Source organism: Somniosus microcephalus, chromosome 3 (genome assembly GCF_052327205.1).
Source record: "Somniosus microcephalus isolate GS21.2 chromosome 3, FLI_Smic_1.0, whole genome shotgun sequence".
In the NCBI taxonomy this organism is placed as follows: Eukaryota; Metazoa; Chordata; class Chondrichthyes; order Squaliformes; family Somniosidae; genus Somniosus; species Somniosus microcephalus.
In genome coordinates, this window is record NC_140989.1 from 44,482,636 (window position 1) to 44,503,817 (window position 21,182).

A 21,182-nucleotide genomic window follows, 5' to 3' on the forward strand; every position below is an offset into this window, starting at 1 on the left:
ACAGACAGAATGAAAGTTAGTGTTTTTATAACTTGTCATTTTTATTTAGGATTTCTAAAGGTATATTTTAATGATGTTACAATAATAAAACTATTATTGTTTAGTAGCATTATTACTGTAATAGTAAGTGACTCTTGAGCTTCAGTGTGTGAAGTGAAACATAAAAAATAGGCTGGTCCATAAGGTTCAGAGTTCTGTGGAGTTGCAGTGCTGTTAACCGGTAACATTGGAATAGGATTTTGACCAGTCGAACAGGGGTTGCTTTTATTCATCTTACAGAGAATGTTTTCCTGGACTATGAGAGGTAGTCCTCATCGCTGCTCATTTTATTTTCACCTAGTGTTCATTTCCTTATGTATCTCTCCACCTCCCCACCCCCCACTGTATTCTTGTTCCTGTTTTGATTGTTTATGATCTTCCTCTGTTCAACTTGTAACGGTGGGGTCGGGCATCTCATTTTGGAGTGTCACTGCTGGCTTTGGATGGTCTGCACCTTAGGCAAGGAAACATTTCTGTGCCTCTTTTCTCAGTTTATTATCCTCTCCCTATCTGAAGTTATCGAGGTCACTTATCTCTTCATACCAGTTGCTGGTTGCTATTAAGAACTTCAGCTGGGTTACTTAGATGACTCAGAAGATCTTTTTCTCCTAGGAAGAAACTGCTTTTCTCTCCCAGAAAGTCTGGTACATTAGCCTCTCTTGTTTTATGGCAGGGTTGTGATTTCATTCCTTTATTGATTATTATGTAAATGTCTTCTGCGATCTATTGTAGAGATGGAGGAGTTCTTTCAAGGTGCAGTCATTTGTCCTATACAGTGATCTTTGCTGCCTGCTGAACGTCCATTGCATAGAATGATAAGGATAGTTCTTCACTATTTGCTCTCCCCGTTTGCAAGTAAGACAATGTCTACTTACATCGTGCGGATAGGAATGGAGGGATAATTAAATGTAGACTATAGCAGGGACACTTTCCTTTCAAGCTCAAGACCTGATGATTTTAACACTGTATTCATTACCTGCAGCTCAGTAGTAGCATTTCCCTCTAAGAGCAGAGGTTTCAGGCTTCCACCCTATATTGTCTCGAGCTGTCCTGGACCTTGGTTCTCTCAGGATGTGGAATTCTGAGTACATGTGAAAATGAAAGTACGATCCTTGAGATAAGCTAATATTCCTGCATGAACCCTTTTCAGTGATTGTCACAACTCAGTGATTTAAAATGTGTATCTGCTTATCATATTATCTGCAACATAGTCAAATTTTCTTACAAAAGAAAAATTTAAAAAACTCTGAACTACATTAAACTCATTACATCAATTTTATTTTGCCTTATTAGATATAGAGAAATAAAACTGTCATTTACAAAATATCTATATGATGCTAAGTGTTTTATTAATATTCCTAGAGCAAGATTGACTAGCCATATGATTGATATCATACATCTGCTTTAAATTTTAAGATTCGAAACGCACAGCTTTAATTAGCCGCTAGCTCCCGTCTTGTGAAATAATATCAAAATATGACGTGGTGAACAACCCATAATATAAATAAAACCATGTGAAAATAAATAAAGAGAAAAGGACAAACTTTAATAAATTTGGAATAAATAGTGACTTCAATATTGTATAAAATAAGACGTTAAAAACACTAAAGCAGAAGCACAGGCTACTTCCGACAAGGATGCACTAATAAACCCTTGTTCTGGAATCTTTCTGTGCTCATGGTCTCTTGTGGTGCAATGTAATAATGGATTGAGGGACATTTCATTCTATGTACATCATAAACCTTTCTAATATTTCAGTGCATGAATCATAACCACTTAATGATGTTTTGAACTAGAGCTTTAATGTTATGATGAACTTTAACTTATTATCGATGGAGATTCAACACGCAAAAGCCTGGCTGATATGGTGCTTGATGAAGTAAATATGTGGAACGATCCTCCCTCCCCGCCCTCTCCATACATGTCAGCAATGTCTTTGTACACACGCACACAGAAAAAGGTCAGATCCTCATTCATGCAAAGAATGTTACAATGTCCTCTGGGTTCAGGGTAAACAGTGAATTATAGCTTTGAACAATTGAATTGGCCCGCTCCTCAGCTGAAGTGTGAGTGAATATTTCAGTAAGATTGCACCAGACTCGTCAGCCTCTTCGCAGTAAGTGACTTTCCCTGCACAAGAAAAGCAAAAGAGAATTACGGAATTAGGGCACTGCCTATAGTATTCATTCGCTTCCAGAAAAGTAATTTCAAAAACATATAGACCAATATTACCATTGAATACTTTACCATAAATATAAGACAATAGAACCATTAAACATTACCCATGACATACATAAAAGACACATATGGCGACAGAATAATAAATGCCTACATTTACAGTCTGCACAAAGGATATTCCACTTTCCTAATACTGTATTTCACTAATCCTTCTCCCCCTTAATAATGAATTGGGCCAAAATTCTCTCTAAAAACGACATAATTTTCATGAGAAAGCTAAAGAACGCAACATCTCTGCATACTGAAGAAATATTTACATTATCAGAAGATGCACAGTGGTATATTCCTTGTGTGCTTTCTGTCTAGGACGGCTCCACGCTAAGTAACAGAAAATAAGAAGTACAATGGGGACTCTGAACCAATGAGACAGAAACTATGCTTGTCTTAAATATCTCCTGCCACACAGCAGGGCACCATGTATACAAACGAGTAACATTAATATTAATATTTAGTTCCTTGTTCATGATGCTTTTTGTTCTCGTGCTTTTCCAGCATGACGATTGATTACTAAAATGAACCAAAATGTCACTGCCCCTGTCCTCAGGCTGTACTCATTTCTGAAAATCACCAACGGCTCGTGAGAGTTTGCTGACTTTGTTTCTTATAGGTGGGGGCTTGTGACTTATCTATCCCTGCCATATCAAATATTGCAGCATAAATTGGTGTTTGGTATGATGTGTATCATCTGCTATTCATTGACTCTTTAGTTTGACTGGCAAAAAATTATTTTTGAACTATGTAGATGTTCGAAAAAGTTATAAAGGAGACCTATTTATCAAAAAGCTCTTAAATAAATTAACAGCTGTCGAAATGCTACAATATAAATACGGTACACTGTATGGGCCGAGCTCATTTCAGATGTGAAAGTCATTTATGCAGCACGACCAAATGTTTGCAGTTGTTCTGTGAGTAGTACACCCAGCATCCAATTTTTCAAAGCGATGTGACACCTCAAGAGCATTTGTGGTTCCATTACTTTCATAAACGCATCCTTCTTGAGCATGTTCGTGTGAAACAGAGTTGGGAAATTGGAAACCTTTCAAGTAGTTACGTAAAAAGCTATGGTGCAACTCTTATTACCGGAAACCATTTACTTCAGTTCTCTGTCCCATATCCTCCCGATGTATTATTTTCAGATTTGTTTTGCTCCAAATGATAAGTTTGCATGATTATTACTCTGTGCTGTTTCAACCTCCTCTAAAACATAAGTGTAGAACGACTGGCAACTAAAAGGACTGTGAAGGAATTGAAACACTGAAATTTGAAGCCGTATGCGCCATACTGTAAATATACTTGCACTGTTTAATGAAATGCATATATCAGACCATGAAACACATACACAAGGAAATACCCAGCTTGCAAAACGACAAATAGATATAGTGAAAGTAATTAATTCGGATATTGAAGTTGGGTTGGAGAAATGAGAATACAACAGTCGATTTATAAAAGGGGGATTATCCCAGGCCAGTGAAGTTCATTTTTTAAATTGTTTACATACAGACATTTATTACCACTTTTGTGTAAAGATAAATTTAACAGTTCCTTCAATTTGTAAATCAAAGGGTTCAAAGTAAAGAAGCCTCTGCACACTTGCTAGGTTGGAAGAATAGCTTTGCATAAATTAAAACATGGGCTGACAATCACTTTGAGTTCTTAGTTCCAGATCAGTAGATCTACACACACATCCGGAAATGGTATAGCATTTGTATCAAACATTTCTGTCAATGATTGGAAAGAGTTACAAAGACTTGTGCAAATCCACAAATTGTGTCATTTTCAGATTGACTAAAACCCATTTTTCTATGATCATACAGAATGCAGCAACAATGCTCCAGTGCAGAGGTAAAATGGATTGATGGAATAAGAAAATAAACAATGCATAATATGGTGGGAAACAAAACTACAGTAACTTAAAAAAACAAAACAAAAGGAGGGAAAATATGGTACAAAATTACTGACGTTTCAACTTAGTAAGTTTCCATTTATGAGGATCCTATCTACGATCGGACTAACAGTTAGGTTTGTCATGCTTCTCTGCTTTATCACTCTTCTGCTTACTACCTTTATCCTGAAGTGTAACCTTGCATAGTGCATATGTTATTAACCTATACAGAAATTTAACAGAATATCAAAGTTGTAATTCAGGATCTACATTACTAATTACAACAGTGACTGCACTTCAAAAGTACTTAATTGGATGTCCTAAGGTCGTGAAAGGTACTATATAAATGCACGTCTTTCTTCTTTTAATTGGCAATCTCACTTAGCGAGGCCACAGGATGCTGATGAGGTAAATGGGAAAAATGGTACATTGGTGCAGTGGAGGAAGCTTTACTCTGCATTGGCTGTGCTGACACTGGAAGCCTAAAATGGAAGGAGTTCCTTTCTCGAGCACTAATGCTCCTCATTTTGGTAAGCAATGTCACAATTATGGAGTAGAATAAGCTCTACTGAAACTGGGTTAAAGCACATTATGGGGGCAGAGTAGTTTGTGCCTGAACTGTTATATTCCAGAGCTAGGAGTTGATGCTCAGACACTCGTGTCTTCCATTCTCCACCACTAGTATCCTTGCCATAATAAGCATAAGAAGTTATTTTTAAATCTGCATACTTTAACATTTTCTCAATTAAAACCCAGGGCTCATACATGCGGGGAAGAGTTTTTACTTACTGCATTCGAGCGTAAACGATCATCTGGGTGACTCACATAGAAGAACATTTGGTAAGGAGGATCACATGCCTTGAATGGAGTTCACCCAAATTTCCATCCATTAATTTAAATAGATGGAAAAGTGGGTGGGACACATTATGTGTGTGCAAGCTTCCCTCCATGTGCTGCACCAAGGTGATCCTTTACACTGAAGTGCAGTAAGAGGAAAATCTTCCTTTTGGTCTCTCTTTACAGGGATTCCAGTGTATATACAATGTGGATTACCACAAGCAGGGGTGACTGGATAGCAACCAGCAACAGGAATCCTAAACCAAGGGCACAGAGGCAAACACTTGCCCCAGCTGAAAACAGCAACTAAGCACAGGCTTGTATGGCTTAGTGATTCACTTTGATCATGTTTTGACTTCTTAATTCCATTTGAATGTTGATACATGCACAGTGATTTGCTTTTCAGATATTTTGGAATTTCTTTTTCAATACCTGCCTGTGGTCCTCTAGATTTCAGATGAGCTGCTCTGATACAGATCAGAACAATATATGATTGTGAGTGCATCATTTGGCAATGATTCTTTTCCAACTAGACTTCTTGTTTACCATCTCCATAATCCAATCTGTTTACTATATTGATTCAAGCCTTTGTTTTTACAGGGACTTTAAGCATTAATCTGGTATGGGTTTGCAGGAAGGAAATGTAATTTAGCAGCTAATGATTTTTGAGAGATATTAAATTTAAATAATAACACAGTTGAAAGGTCAGTTGCAATTAAACTATCACAAGAGTGTTTTAGTATTAATAAAAGTACGGATATTTGCAAGTTCCCAAGGGAGTTCCCTGCAGACCATGGCGTCCCCCTTTATACTCCAGCGCTTGTTAGGACTGATCAAATTTACTGCATGATCTTTTTTGGTCCTGTACTTTCCTATGTTAGTGTTCAGAGAGATATAGGTGCCCTCGTACAGGAAACACAAAAAGTTAGCATGCAGGTACAGCAAGCGATTAGGAAGGCAAATGGCATGTTGGGGTTATTGCAAGGGGTTTGGAGTACAAGAGTAAGGAAGTCTTGTTACAATTGTACAGGGCTTTGGTGAGACCACACCTGGAGTACTGTGCACAGTTCTGGTCTCCTTATCCGAGGAAGGACCTACTTGCCTTAGAGGCAGTGCAACGAAGGTTCACTAGATTGATCCCTGGGATGAGAGGGCTGTCCCATGAGGAGAGATTGAGTAGGTTGGGCCTTTACTCTCTGGAGTTTAGAAGAATGAGAGGTGATCTCTTTGAAACATATAAGATTCTGAGGGGGATTGACAGAGTAGATGCTGAGAGGTTGATTTCCCCTGGCTGGAGAGTCTAGAAATAGGGGGCACAGTCTCAGGATAAGGGGTCAGCCATTTAAGACTGAGATGAGGAGGAATTTCTTCACTCAAAGGGTTGTGAATCTTTGGAATTCTCTACCCCAGAGGGCTGTGGATGCTGAATCGTTGAGTATATTCAAGCCTGAGATAGATAGATTTTTTGACTCTGTGGGAATCAAGGGAGATGGAGATCAGGCGGGAAAGTGGAGTTGAGATTGAAGATTAGCCATGATCTTATTGAATGGTGGAGCAGGCTGTATGGTCTACTCCTGCTCCTAATTTTTATGTTCTTATAAGAAACTACATGACCGTGAGCTCTCCTGCAGTTGCTGGCATCAATTCCCGTTGCATAGTAGAATAACAGTAAAATTTTACCTCAATAGCATTTCTTTCAAATGTACTCGCAGAGATTTAAAATTATTTTCTTTTAAACAGAAATATTTAAACATCTGAACAAGCAAAATCCACTTTTCTATAAGACAAGAGCTGGCAGGCTAATGTTTTTTGTTTTCTAAATAACACTATAAAGCATTTAGTCCTTTACAAGATCCTACATAAGGTGTCACTCCATGATTCTGTGCTCCCAGTGAGGAGCTGCCCTCGCAGGGAGCGTGGTGGGAGATTCGGTTACAACACTGTAGCCCTGATTCTCTAACCTGGGCTCTTTGTGAGTGCAGGTATATGGATGTAACCCTATCAGCCATCAATCAATAATAGTGTATGGCCAGCAAAGGCTGAAGTCATAGAAAGTACATCATGGATTGAACTTAAACAGCAAGAAATTGTGTTAACACTGAGTTTGATTGTTCACCAATTGACTAAATGGATAGCAAATCCATAAGCTCATTTGGGTTGATTCATTTTGTAATTTCAAATATATCCTCAATTTTCTTACTTATTAAAATGTCAGACATCTTCACTGGTAGATTATTTGATGAAGCCCTACAATTGGAGGTTTTTATTAAATAAAAGGTAACCTACTGCACTATCATCAGATGAGTGAAGCTTCTGCCAAAACTTGGAATTATTTCTCCAGATTTGAATAATATAATGTGGCAAGTTTCCTGCAGGTTGTGTATCAATTTGACACTGGAACCACACTGAATTGATGCCGACTGTGAAGTATAACTGCAGTGATCTTGGCGTGATTTGGTTTAACAGAAACAGTGTCGGACTTTGCACACCCCTTTGCTCTCACATTGGCTGCAATATAACAGTGTTGGACTATTGGGAACGTTTTCAACTTTGTTTCAAAGTTAGGAAAGGGCAGACTGTCACATCGCCATGGTGTGGAGGCTGGTAAGCAGAGTTCTGCCCATTGTGTATAGGTCTGCATGTGCAGAGTTCTACTTTTCCCGAGCTATGGAACCAGCAGCATATTGGGCCTGTAAGTGCGTTGGAAGAAACTCAAGCAGCGGCAGCAGTCTTTTAGGTTCCTTTTTTATCAAAGAAGTATCTACATTTTCTCTACTGCATTAGGTTAAGACTTTAGGGATATCCCATCACAATTATAAATCACTGGCAAGTTGTCTTCCTGCTAAGTGGTACAATAGAGGAATGAAGTGATTCTGATCATGAGGCCAATCACATTTTGTGATGCATATAAAAGACACAGAATGGCTTCCCTCCAGGGTTCTCATGACTGCTGGAATATAAAGAGATGCAGTCACTTCCAGGATAACTGGTGTGATCATGGGAATCATTAGAGAGGGCAAAATATAGCAGAGACGTGACTGGAGAGACGAGCACAGCAAGGCAGTGGAGAAAGAAACCAATTAAGGTGAAAGAGGGGAAAATCAAATCAAAAAAGGGAATATAAAGATAAAAGAAAAAAGGTAGATAAGATAGAACAATAAACAAAAATGAGCAAAAATAAATCCCCCGGACCTGATGGCCTACATCCTAGGGTCTTGAGAGAAGTGGCGGTAGGGATTGTGGATGCATTGGTGATCATTTTCCAGAACTCCCTGGACTCAGGAAAGGTCCCGGCAGATTGGAAAACTGCTAATGTAACACCCTTATTTAAGAAGGGAAGTAGACAAAAAGCTGGAAACTATAGACCAGTTAGCCTAACATCTGTGGTTGGCAAAATGTTGGAGTCCATTATTAAGGAAACAGTATCAGAGCATTTGGATAAACATAATTTAATAGGACAGAGTCAGCATGGTTTTACGAAGGGGAAGTCATGTTTGACAAATTTGCTCGAATTCTTTGAGGATGTAACATACAGGGTGGATAAAGGGGAACCAGTGGATGTAGTGTATTTGGACTTCCAAAAGGCATTTGACAAGGTTCCACACAAAAGATTACTGATCAAGATAAAAAATCACGGGATTGGGGGTAATATACTGGCATAGGTGGAAGATTAGCTATCTAACAGAAAACAAAGAGTTGGGATAAATAGTTCGTTCTCGGGCTGGCAATCAGTAACTAGTGGTGTCCCACAGGGTCAGTGCTGGGACCCCAACTCTTTACAATCTATATTAACGATTTGGAGGAAGGGACCGAATGCAACATATCCAAGTTTGCCGACGATACAAAGATGGGAGGGAAAGCAGTGAGTGAGAAGGACATAAAAAACCTGCAAAAGGACATAGACAGGCTAAGTAAGTGGGCAGAGATTTGGCAGATGCAATATAATGTTGGAAAGTGTGAGGTTATGCACTTTGGCAGAAAAAATCAAAGAGCAAGTTATTATCTAAATGGAGAGAAACTGCAAAGTGCTACAGTACAAAGGAATCTGGAGGTCCTGGTACATGAAACACAAAAAGTTAGTATGCAGGTGCAGCAGGTGATCAGGAAGGCCAATGGAATCTTGGCTTTTATTGCAAGGGGGATGGAGTATAAAAACAGGGAAGTCTTGCTGCAGTTATACAGGGTATTGGTGAGGCCACACCTGGAATACTGCGTGCAGTTTTGGTTTCCATATTTAAGAAAAGATATACTTGCTCTCGAGGCGGTTCAGAGAAGGTTCACTCGGTTGATTCCAGAGATGAGGGGGTTGACGTATGAGGAAAGGTTGAGTAGGTTGGGACTCTACTCATTGGAGTTCAGAAGAATGAGAGGCGATCTTATCGAAACATATAAGATTGTGAGGGGGCTTGATCGGGTGGATGCAGTGAGGATGTTTCCACTGATGGGTGAGACTAGAACTAGGGGGCATAATCTTAGAATAAGGGGCTGCCCTTTCAAAACTGAGATGAGGAGAAACTTCTTCACTCAGAGGGTAGTAAATCTATGGAATTTGCTACCCCAGAGAGCTGTGGAAGCTGCAACATTAAATAAATTTAAAATGGAGATAGACATTTTCCTAGCAGATAAGGGGAATTAGGGGTTACGGGGAGAGGGCAGGGAAGTGGACGTGAGTCTAGATTCAGATCAGCCATGATCCTATTGAATGGCGGAGCAGGCCCGAGGGGCCGTGTGGCCTACTCCTGCTCCTACTTCTTATGTTCTTAGCAGGAAAAATGAAAGGAAAGGAAAATGATTAAACAAAATACAATTAAAAGGGCCAAATTGCTATAATGCTAGAACTCCTGTTCAAATCTCAACCTTGGCTAACATTTATGGTTTATTTGCTCCTAGAGGGGAGAGCTCAGCCGCATTGAGTGAGAAACTGGGCAAGAAGGAGGGGTGGGGGCTTGTAATCCTTTCTGCACAGTGTGAACATGCTTTTTGGAAAGACAGTTCAAGTACAGCGGTGATATAGATGGAGATAGTGTGAGCTATACTATGTCCCCGACTGTCAACTGGGGAGCGTAAAATGCACGTGGGGAGAAGAAGTTAAAAAGTATAAGTGAAGGAAGTGTAAAATGGATGATAAATAACAACATAAAGATTGATGGAAATTAAAAATGAAATGAAAAGCAAGCAAAGCATTCAGGATGAAAAGAGTAATGGTGTAGGAATCAACGGATTCCTATCTAAATCACTGAGGTCGAGTCAGTTCAGTAAATTAACCGAATTTAATTAAATTGGTGAACAAAACAAAAACATGCGGGAGCAACAGCAAACAGGTCTATACAGTAGCTTGTTCCACGAGGTCTGAACTCAGCACCTCCCACCTCTGACGTCATGACGTTTCCCGCCACTCGGGGCACCACGTGACCAACGTGATGACGTCATCGCGTTGTTTCAGGGTTTTTACAGAAAGCTTGTTTACACTCAGCAAACGGACATAGGTGCTGTAACATTGCTTTAAAGACAGTTATTCATTTGTACAGGAGTTCATTGGTGGTTTTACCACAATGGATCACTTCCTATGGAGCTTTAGCTACTATAGCATTACTCTGAGTGACCAATCTTGCTACTTTGGTGGCCTGTGATCATTAAAATTAAAGATATTTTATGCCATCCTGATTGTATTAAGATTTTCCCTCTTGCATCCAGTTTAAAAGACAATATGAACAATCCTGAGATGATTGGATTTATCTATAGCTCCCTGAATCAGGTATCTGTCCTCTATGCTGTGTATAAAATGTTGGTGGAAAGTAAGTGGCCAGGGCTCGAGCCCTTGAAAGTAAATGTACTCAGTATGTGAGCGTGTAAGTGTGAATTATTTCTGCAGTCTCGCCAATAATTTCAAACATTAAGGACACCACAAAGAATGGTACAGCTGACATTAAACATGGACAGAAAAAAAGCCATTGTTCTTTTTTATTACCTTTGTGAACATCCTTCAAAATAAGTTCATACTTTTCTGTGAACAAGGAGAAAGCAAAGTTGAGGGTGTATTATTGGCATTTTGGCTTCTGAAATGCTATCACCAAAATGACATCCATGCAAAACAAGAATGCTTTGCATACATTGCTTGATGAAATCTCAGCCCACTGAAACATCTTTGAGGACTGGCTATAATCGGCTAATGCAGTGAGGCCTCAAGCAACACAGGATGGAAGAGAGAATAAAAGAGCTCATGGTAGAAATAAGCCAGCATGTGTCAAAGATTTAGAATGCTTGGGGATGGTTAATTTCAAGCAATGTTTTAGAGTTAAGGCCAATAAGGTTAACCGTCCAGACTACCTTTTCACCTACATAGTCCTCATGCTGTTATTCCCAAGTCTTAGCAGTAACATTCGAGACTAGAGGAAATGCACAAAGGACTTGATAGCACTAGCTTTATAATGGTCTCCACATAAAATAAGAAGCACAGTATGTCTAAAAGAACAGATATGAAATTGAAATCTAGCACTTCCATTTCTACATGAAATTGTGAATCAGTATAAAAAATTGCAACAACTTCACTGCCCGGATCAATAGTGTGGAGTTGTCACTCAATCTCAAAATATCAACTTACCATATTGTGAGTGAATTTCTCAAATTGATCCTCAATGATTCTCGACTTCAATGAAGATAAAGAAACATAAAGAGGAAACAAACAAGGCAAACAAAAGAGCTGAAGGAATGGCAAAATAATAGACTGTGGGAATGATAACCACTGAGTAATGCCATAGGACATATTGGTAAGTATTCTGAAGTGAAGTTGAAGCATAAAGCAGTAAATCCTTCAGAACATGATACAATACTGCTCCAAATCCACTACTATTAACTATACTACCTTTAATTGTTTACAGATTTTCAAGGATACAGATTAATACTCATATCATTTTGTAGTTAGAAGCTAACAAAATATCACCACAATGTTACTCGGTAAAAGAGACCTTTCATCCAAATCACACCAATGTTGGTATAAAATATAATATGGATGCCAGCAAGGTTCAAAACTGCAGTTTCAGGAATTTTCTTGGTCCCTAAACTGATCTGGTCTGAGCCGGGTTGGTGCAAAATTACAGTTTGGGTGTTGATAAGTGACAGCTATGTTCCCAGTTCTAGAAGATTGCATAATTTTAGAAACCGAAAGCATAAATTAATATTCCCTACTGTCAACCATTCTGAAATTTTCCACTAAACTGGCTTGAGTTGGCCTAGTTTGGCCTGGTTTAGATATCCTGAACAAAATTTGAAATTGCATCTAAAAGAAGCTAAAGCATGTTACAAGTCTGTTTTATTCAGATGTAGTTTTGCTCATTGCTAGAGTTTATGCTCCAAATGTTAAGGCCGCAGTTTTGCCAGACACTTGCACCCATCAGCCATTAATGAGATGAGTTTTTGTTAGATCTGTACTCGTGAACAAGATTGGCATGCCCTGCAGAAATACAGCATCTTAACTCAAGAATGAATTGATCTACACCTTCACTGTTTGCATCAAGCACCTCTTCTGATATCTTAGAATAGAGTGTCATTGGTGCCAGTGGTCATAGTGGAACCTACAAACCTTTTGCTTGCCTTTCAAGGATATTTTTGGCAAAGAGTCTATTGCAGAGCAGGGATAGAAATGTCCAAAAGCGATGGGATAAAAATGTTTTATTAAGTGGGAAAGGAACATCAGGAGGAAAGGAGAGAAAGAGACAACATATACATAAAATATATAGAGAGAAAGAAAACTTTTTTTTGCTTTCAAATTTTAGAGATGATTCAGAATCCGTATGTCATAACTGGACTGAATCTTTTGGCCTTAACATCCTAGATACTGAGGGGAATTTTAACCCCCCAAAACAGGTGAGCTTGGGTTGGGTGGGCTGTGAAAATTTTAAAAATCTCAAACCCAAACCCAACCCACCTCGAACCCATCTACTCCCGGTTTTAACGGAGGCGGGACGAGGGGCGGGCGACCAACCTGCACCCAGGGGGCAAGTTGTTCATTTAAATGTTATAATGAGACTGCGTGCCTCACATTTTATCTGTCTTCCTGGTTTAACCTTGGCCGGCCGGGTTTCCTGGCCCTTGGGAAACTCAGCAGCTAAAGGGAGGTGAGAACTGATGTGCGGAAGAGGTAAATGCCTTTCTAGCACTTCTTGTGGGCCAAGAGAAGCAGGAGTGTTCGCTCTCTAGTCTCCCTCCTCAGCTTGCGGACCTCCCCCCCAGGATCAGCGATCCCCCACCAGGACTTGTGAGTTTCCCAAAACTCTCAGAAATCCAGGCCCAGCCAAGATCGGGCCAATTGTTTCCAATAGCAGATATTAAGTTAAAAAAACATTTCTGGTTTGCAATGTGTAGTAATGGGTTTGCAAAGATTTCCTCTGTTTGTTATTTCTAATGAAATCTTAGGCACTTTCTAAAAGAACACTTTTACAATTGCACTAGAAGTATCAGAAGAAATCTTCATGAACACATTTAAAATGTCACTACACCTAATGGCCGATTCCACGATCCCAGCACAGACTGGCCTTATACCGAGCACATCTTGGGAAATCACATTTCATGATTTTCTGCCCATTAAAATGAATACAGAGAAAATTACAGCCTGGATACTTCCAATTTCCTGAGACGCATTCTCTGCAAGTCCTGGTCTCCGCAGCAGTCGTCCCTACAGAACATTAATGGCAGCACCTCAGGTTGATAAGGCTGTAAAAAAAAAGCTAATAGAATTCTAGGCTTCATCTCAGGAAGCATAGAATATAAAAGCCAAGCGTTAATGATGAGCCAATATTAAACCTTAATAAGACCTCAGTTAGAGTAGTGTGCAGTATTGGGCTCCGCACTATAGGAAGGACATTGAGGCTTTAGAGAGGGTACAACACAGATTCACTGGGATGCTGCCTGGTATGAGGAAATACAAAAAAGCAATATTCAAAAAATTGAGGGGGAGAAATTGGGTGAGTAGCGCCACCTGTTAGCGCCTAAAGAGGCAGTCAGTGGCTGTAGCGCCACTGGCTGCGCCTCCCGCGATATTCATCAGGGGCGCTAATGGTGGCGTTAGCCTTTTGCGCTGCACCGACACCGATGACGTTATCGGTGTGCGCAGCGCCCCATTCGCGCCCCGATCGCGATATTTGGTAGTGAACGCCGCTGTAGCGCCATTCGCTACCCGTGCCCAGTTCACGGGGCCTTGCTGCGCCGGCAGAGGCGCAAGTTAAGGTGGAGGTGCGGGGCGGCCGCCTGCCAGCACCTCCGTCCCCGGCCTCCTGGTCCCCCCCCGTGGCATTGCCGGCTGTTTCCCGAGAGCCCGGCACTTCTCCTTGGTGCCGGGCTCTTTTGCTGGCACTCGCGATCGGGGCTCGCGCTGCTGCAGGCACCTCCCCCTTAAGAGTGGGAGGAAGGCCTGCAGTACCGCAGCGCGCGGCACGTAGCGCTGCGAAATTCACTCTCAGCGCCCTAAGAGGGACGCGGCGCAAATTCCAGCGCCCAGGCGAACTTTGCGCCGCTTGGGCGCCTCAGGCCAATTTCTAGGCCTGAGTCTTCAGCCATTAGAACAACACAGGTTACGGGGTGATATAAGAGTTTATAATTATGGAAGGATGGGACAGGATAGATAGAAGCAAACTGTTTGCAGTTTTTGAGGGGCTAAGAACGAGGGGGGTCATAAATACGGGGCTAAATGTAAGAGATTTAGAACAGAGGACAAGAGTAACTTCTTTACACAGGTAGCTGTGAGGCTGTCAAATTCAGTTCACGGGTTAGTGGTTGAGGCAGAAGCTATGTCAACATTCAAGATAAGTTTGGATAGGTGGATGAAGGAAAAGGGGTTGAAGCAGTTTGGCGGCAGGGTGCGTCGATGTGATTAGAACTATGTGCTCACATGGAGGGTAAACGCCGACACGGAGTGGTTGGGCCAAATGGCCTGTTTCCGTGTTGTAACTTTTATGTATGTGTAGTGACCAGAACGATTCTTACTCTCTGGTCTTTGAGATCAAAAGGGCAACATATCCAAGATGTAAAACTTCAAGATCTTCGCAATAATTATACACTCGAAAAATGTGTCAAAATTTGTTAAATGCACGCTTCTGAATATGAGTTTTATTCTTTAGCAGTGAATTCTTCAGGGACAACTTTACAAAATCACTCTCCCAGTAAGGAGCCTTGCCCATTGGGAGCACATTGTGGGAAATTGCGGGTGCACTCCCCACTTCTGTTGCATCCACTGATGAAAAGTTGTGGGGAGCGTGGCTGCAATATGCGTTCTCAGTGAACAAGATTAAATGCCAAGGACAAAAAGCTTTCAGATTTTCCTTTTTAATACAATATGGCTAAAGATCCATATTATAATTGCTGATTAGTGATATGAACATTATTGGATATTGAAAAAAAATTGCTATAAGTTTAAAGCTGTGACACTAACTACTGTATAAACAGTAACATAAAACATAAATACTTTGCAGTGAAAGTGCAATGCTGTTTGAATCGATAAACACAAAGCTATTAAACTGATATAATCACTAGCCAGGGTTATGTGTGATAATGTAAGTTCAAAAGATGAAAAAATGATTTTCATTGCCGTTTTTTCTGCTCCAACACCTACCATGTGTCCTGTAACTCCGGCAGATCATTAGAGGCTTGACGACTAAGGTACAAACAAAAGACAACTATGAACGAGTACCTTTTTTTTAGCCTGGAGCAGCTCCTGATAGGCACTGGAACGTATGAAACGCGGGTAGGAATCACTTTTCATCAGTTTGTAAATGTGCTCCTAAAAGAACAAGTTGTCAACTGTAAACATGAGCAGGCTACATTATGGCAGTGTACCAAAAGCGATGTGTTTTCACGTGATAGTATCGTCTTAACTACAGAGCTTTACTCTGCATCTGGCTGTGTTACATCTGACCTGGGATTTCTTGGCCCTGAATGCCTGAAATGGGACTCCACTCGATACATAGCCTCAAAGGTTTCTCTCCTGTGCCCTTTTTGTGCAAACTGCACTAAAGATTATGAATGATCCAAACTAATTTTCCATGCATTCCATGCAGACAATTGCGTTTTTGCTAAAACAAAAAGTAGTGGCTGTGTGGCATTAGCACTATGAGAGCTTTTAAATAAGACGCAGATACAAAATAAAGGGGGTGGCTGATGGAATTGAGGGGCAGAAGATCAAATGAATGAACTTGGTGAAACATTCATGACCTCCTAAGAGCTTTCCTTCATCCTTTAAACTTTTATATTAGACTGGAAAGTTCAGCCACTATGGTTAATTGCTGCAGTTAGTACAAGTACATTAACAAAAGTAAATGTAATGCTCACTCTGTAGGATTCAATGTTATACAGGCCCTTTCATTTCTATTTTTGATCAAGCTTTCTCTCAGTCTTTGAGACCTCCATCTATCAAGTGCCAATCTCCAGCCAAAATAATAAGTTGGCAACCTTCTCGCAGGCCTTTTGAACTGGCTGCTGGAAAATTAATCTGAGGGGCAACTTAAGATGACTCACCATTTGATTGCCCCAGAGTGGGAAAATCAATGGTGGTGGGCATTGACCTTACCACTTGATGGAATAGTTCATTATTACAGCACTATGCTGTGCCATCATTGCCCCTCTCACGGTTTATATTTAGTCTTATGGTACAGTTGGAATTATAAGAGAATTTGTTACAGGTTTCCAATAATACAAAAATAGTTATGTGCCTTTTATATATAAGTGTGACTTCTTACTTTTATATATAGTGTGAGGTCTTACAATATTTTCACTGGACCCATGCTACTTATGTGAAAGCACATTTCCCATATCAGTGCCAATATGAGCTGCTTCTCTTTAGCGGTATAACTTTCTCACCTGAGCATCTTCAAATGCATATCTTCCTGGGTCTTTCACATTTTGTGTGGTCTTATCGTAGCTTTTGGAGTCTACATTAATGGCACTGGGGGCTCCTGGGGCTAAAAACTCTTGCCAGATTTCTTGAACACGAGATGGCACCTCACGAATAGGCCTTTTCTTCAGATCCAGAACTGCTAACCAGAACCTGTTTAGAGTCACAGGGCAATGTCAACAGATATGCTTTTTCTACTAACTTAAATAGACAAAAGTTCAAAAGATTGCAATCTATCAAAAAGCAGGCCAAAATACTTCAAGTCAAGAATAAAATCAGGAATTGTTATATATACAATTTATTATAAATTATTCTGCAACACTGCAGAATAAAGCATGATATTGGTGTTGTTTGAACCATTTTGTACAGTCTATTACACAATATAACACAATTATTTTTGTGCTGTTGAGATTTTGGGAAGATTTGTGACATTCAACTAATCAGACCTGAATAATGTAGGCTGCACTGTTTGATTGAAATTCTGGAGTCTCACCAGATATCTTCGAGGTCAGGGAGAAACTTCAACAAAACCTAGCTTCTTGAAAATTTTGCCCTGTTTAGTCAGCTCCATTAGGAAGCATGCAGAATCCACAATAGTCCAAATTGTACATGGTCTGTGGAAGCAATGAGCTTGATGTTCTAAATAGTTTTTCTTATCCCTTACTTTGTTGTACTGCTAATGCTGACAATAGCAATTACTGTGTTTGGATTTTATTAATGTGGTATTGTGGAGTCGAAGGCATAAAAGGTTTTGGCAGGTAGGCCTGCAATGATATTTCAGTTTCAATATGAGCATATGGAGATGTTCCCTTTGGTTTTAATGTTTTATTTAAGCAACAGGTTAGATTCAGAGTCAAAAGGTCACATCTATAATGGCCCTTCCATTTGCGGTCGGAGGCTTCCCGCGGGGAAATGCCTCCGATCCGCAAGTAAAATGCTCGCGTACCGGGTGGTCCCGGAGGTACGGAGACTCACGGTCCTGGGATCACATGGGCCGGCCCAACCAATAAAAGAAGGGAATTCCCATTCATGCTTATGGGGATTCCGTATGTACGGAAACCCCATAAGCATGAATGGGAATACCCCAAAAAATACATCTCTACGTCAAATAAATAAAAACAAAAATTATATATATTTAAAATTAATTAAAGTGCCATTTAATTAAATATTTAAAACAAAAGTTTAATTTTTTGAAAAATAAATTTAAATGTTTTAAAGGTGCTAAAAATAAACTTACCTTATTGTACAGGTTTTTTAAATGTATAAATGATTGAAAAAAATGTATTTTTATGTTTTTTTAAACTCTTACGCTGGTAAAAGCAGGTCTTTCACGGGCATTCGCTGGGCAGAAGTTGGGCAAATAGCGCAACTCTCCGCCCGCAGATGCCCTTTTCCCAGGGATGCAGAGGATCTGTCAAGCTTGACAGATCGCAAGATCCCATTTTCGCGCATGCGCTTCACGCATGTAAACCCGCAAATTGCGCGGCCCATACGGGCACGTACGCACCTCACACACCCGTAGGGGCCGCAAATTATGGGCCAATATATTGAAATTGGTATTGGGTCACTCCATTGCATGTAATACCCGTCATGTCTGTAGGTGGCACTGGTATAGGGGTTTGCAATGTTAAGTGCTAGCAATTGTTAGCAAATGACATCACACCATAGATGACGTACGACGAAAGGTCATCTACCTGAAACGTTAACTCTGTTTCTGTCTCCACAGATGCTGCCTGGCCTGCTAAGTATTTCCAGCATTTTCTGTTTTTATTTCACACCAAAGCTGTTTAGTCCTATTAAAAAGCTCAGTTTGAATCTGCCTACAGTTTCCCACTCTGGCCACTAAGTAGCACTGTGGAGCAGTAGTGCTTCTCCGCCGAGGCACTAAAGCATGGTGGTAAATCATTATTGGCGTGAACACATGAACTCATTTCTTATTTGGAAGGAGGAGCGCATGCCAGGGGAGCTCAGAGACGCCATAATCGTGACCATCTTCAAGAAAGGTGACAAGTCCGATTGCGGTAATTACAGAGGAGTTTCCCTGCTGTCTGCCACAGGGAAAACCTTCACAAGAATCCTCACTCGCCTTCTCCCAGTGGCTGAAGAGCTCCTCCCAGAGTCGCAATGCGGATTCCACCCACTAAGGGGCACAATGGACATGATCTTCACTGCGTGTCAAATACAAGAGAAATGCAGGGAACAGCACCAACCACTGTACATGGCCTTCTTTGACCTCACAAAGGCCTTCGACACTGTCAACCATGAGGGATTATGGAGTGTCCTCCTCAAATTCAGCTGCCCTCAAAAGTTTGTTACCATCCTCCACCTGCTTCACGATGACATGCAAGCCATGATCCTGACCAACGGATCCACCACAGACCCAATTCACGTACAGACCGGGGTCAAGCAAGGCTGTGACATCACACCAACACTCGTCTCAATCTTCCTTGCTGCAATGCTCCATCTCACCCTCAGTAAGCTCCCTGCTGGAGTAGAGCTAATCTACAGAACAAACGGGAAACACTTCAACCTCTGTCTCCTCCAGTCCAGATCCAAGGTCGTCCCATCCTCTATCATCGAATTACAGTATGCAGACGACGCTTGCGTCTGCGCACACTCGGCGGTCGAACTCCAAACCATCATCAACACCTTCACTGAAGCATACGAGAGCATGGGCCTTACACTAAACATCCGTAAGACAAAGGTCCTTTACCAACCTGCCCCCGCCACACACTACTGCCCCCCGACCAGGACCTCAAACCCGGCACCAAGCTCATGGTCTACAGATCAGTAGTGATTCCCGCCCTCCTGTATGCTTCAGAGACATGGACCATGTACAGCAGGCACCTCAAAGCACTGGAGAGGTACCACCAACGTTGCCTCCGCAAGATCCTGCAAATCCATTGGCAGGATAGGCACAGCAACGTCAGTGTCCTCACTCAGGCCAACATCCCCAGCATCGAAGCTTTGACCATGCTCGATCAGCTCCGATGGATGGGCCACGTAATCCGCATGCACGATACGAGACTCCCAAAACAAGCACTCTACTCAGAGCTCCGACCTGGCAGGAGAGCCCCAGGTAGGCAGAGGAAATGCTTCAAGGACACCCTCAAAGCCTCCTTGAAAAAGTGCAACATCCCCATCAACACCTGGGAATCCCTGGCCCAAGACCACTCAAATTGGAGGAGAAGCATCGGGAAGGCGCCGAACACCTTGAGTCTCTTCGCCGGGAGCAAGCGGAAGCCAAGCACAAACAGCGGAAGGAGCGCACGTCAACCCAAGCACCCCACCCACCCGCCCCTTCAACCACCGTCTGCCCCACCTGTGACAGAGACTGTAGGTCCTGCATTGGACTCATCAGTCACCTGAGAACTCATTTTTAGTGTGGAAGCAAATCATCCTCGGTTCCGAGGGACTGCCTAAGAAGAAGAAGGAGCAGTAGAATCCTCTCCTCAAATATGAATTGCTGCCATGCTGGATTTCTACTGTTGTAGGCGAGTTCTTTTAGTTTTTAAGTTTTAATTTAACCTTTAACTTTATAAATTTATTTGTCCTTTTTTAAAATTTCCCCCCCCAACAGATTATGTTTCACCCTGAAAATTTTCTCTCCGGGGCTACAGAGCCTTTCTTCCCCATACCTGGCCTGGAGTCAACCACTCCCGCAGTCTCCTGCCTTGACGTAGGAGTATGGGCCTCCATGTGTGCTTGTACCTCTTCTTGTCACCAGAGGCCTCCAGTGCTTTCAACCCACCCGCACAAGCTTCCCCACCACTACTGATCGGCCCCACAGCTGGTGACACCAGTCTGCGTCTCCACCTCCGCAATACTCTTTCTCCCTAATTTAAACATTTTATTGACTGCTAGGACTGTTCTCAGCTCCCCCACCCCACCCCCCATGTTTTTTGGGGGGCTCGGGCTCATTCTCAGTCCGTTCTGCTCCCCTTTTTGTTGGACTCTTGGGACTGTTCTCAGGCCCCTCTCTCCGCTATATTTAGTTGTTTTTCCAACTCCTGGGCCTGTTCTCAGGCTGCGCGCTTCCTCATCAAAACTACAGCTGCTAGCAAAAAATGTTTGCTCTACCTTTCTTCCCCTGCCTCCCTCTGATTCCACCCCTCCACCACCATGAAAGAGTGACTCGTAACATAAGAACAACACAGAGCCCTGAAACTCCTGCGCCCCTGCTTAATGCCACTTCTGTTCAAATCACGTGGTGAAATTGCATTTCTGCTCCTGTTGTATAATTTACTTTAATGGAAAGCGAGCAGGGAGACAGAGAAAGAGAGAATAAGCTTGAGTGGCCAAATC

At 41.5% G+C, this 21,182-nt stretch overlaps 1 protein-coding gene across 2 annotated transcripts in view; it reads right to left on the reverse strand.

Annotated features, from left to right (window-relative positions):
• Positions 1 to 1,291: 1,291 nt before the first annotated feature.
• Positions 1,292 to 21,182, reverse strand: part of LOC147121012 (regulator of G protein signaling 7) — a 611,953-nt gene continuing 592,062 nt past the window's right edge. The window contains exons 15-18 of one of the 2 annotated variants that reach the window (XM_085980298.1): positions 16,844 to 17,030; positions 15,678 to 15,767; positions 10,965 to 11,000; positions 1,292 to 2,169 (exon numbers count right to left, since the gene is read on the reverse strand). In XM_085980298.1, coding sequence (XP_085836424.1) covers positions 10,980 to 11,000; positions 15,678 to 15,767; positions 16,844 to 17,030 — 298 coding nt within the window. In that variant the 3' untranslated portion in view covers positions 1,292 to 2,169; positions 10,965 to 10,979. The remainder of the gene's footprint in view (positions 2,170 to 10,964; positions 11,001 to 15,677; positions 15,768 to 16,843; positions 17,031 to 21,182) is intronic. The other variant, XM_085980288.1, reaches the window with a different exon arrangement.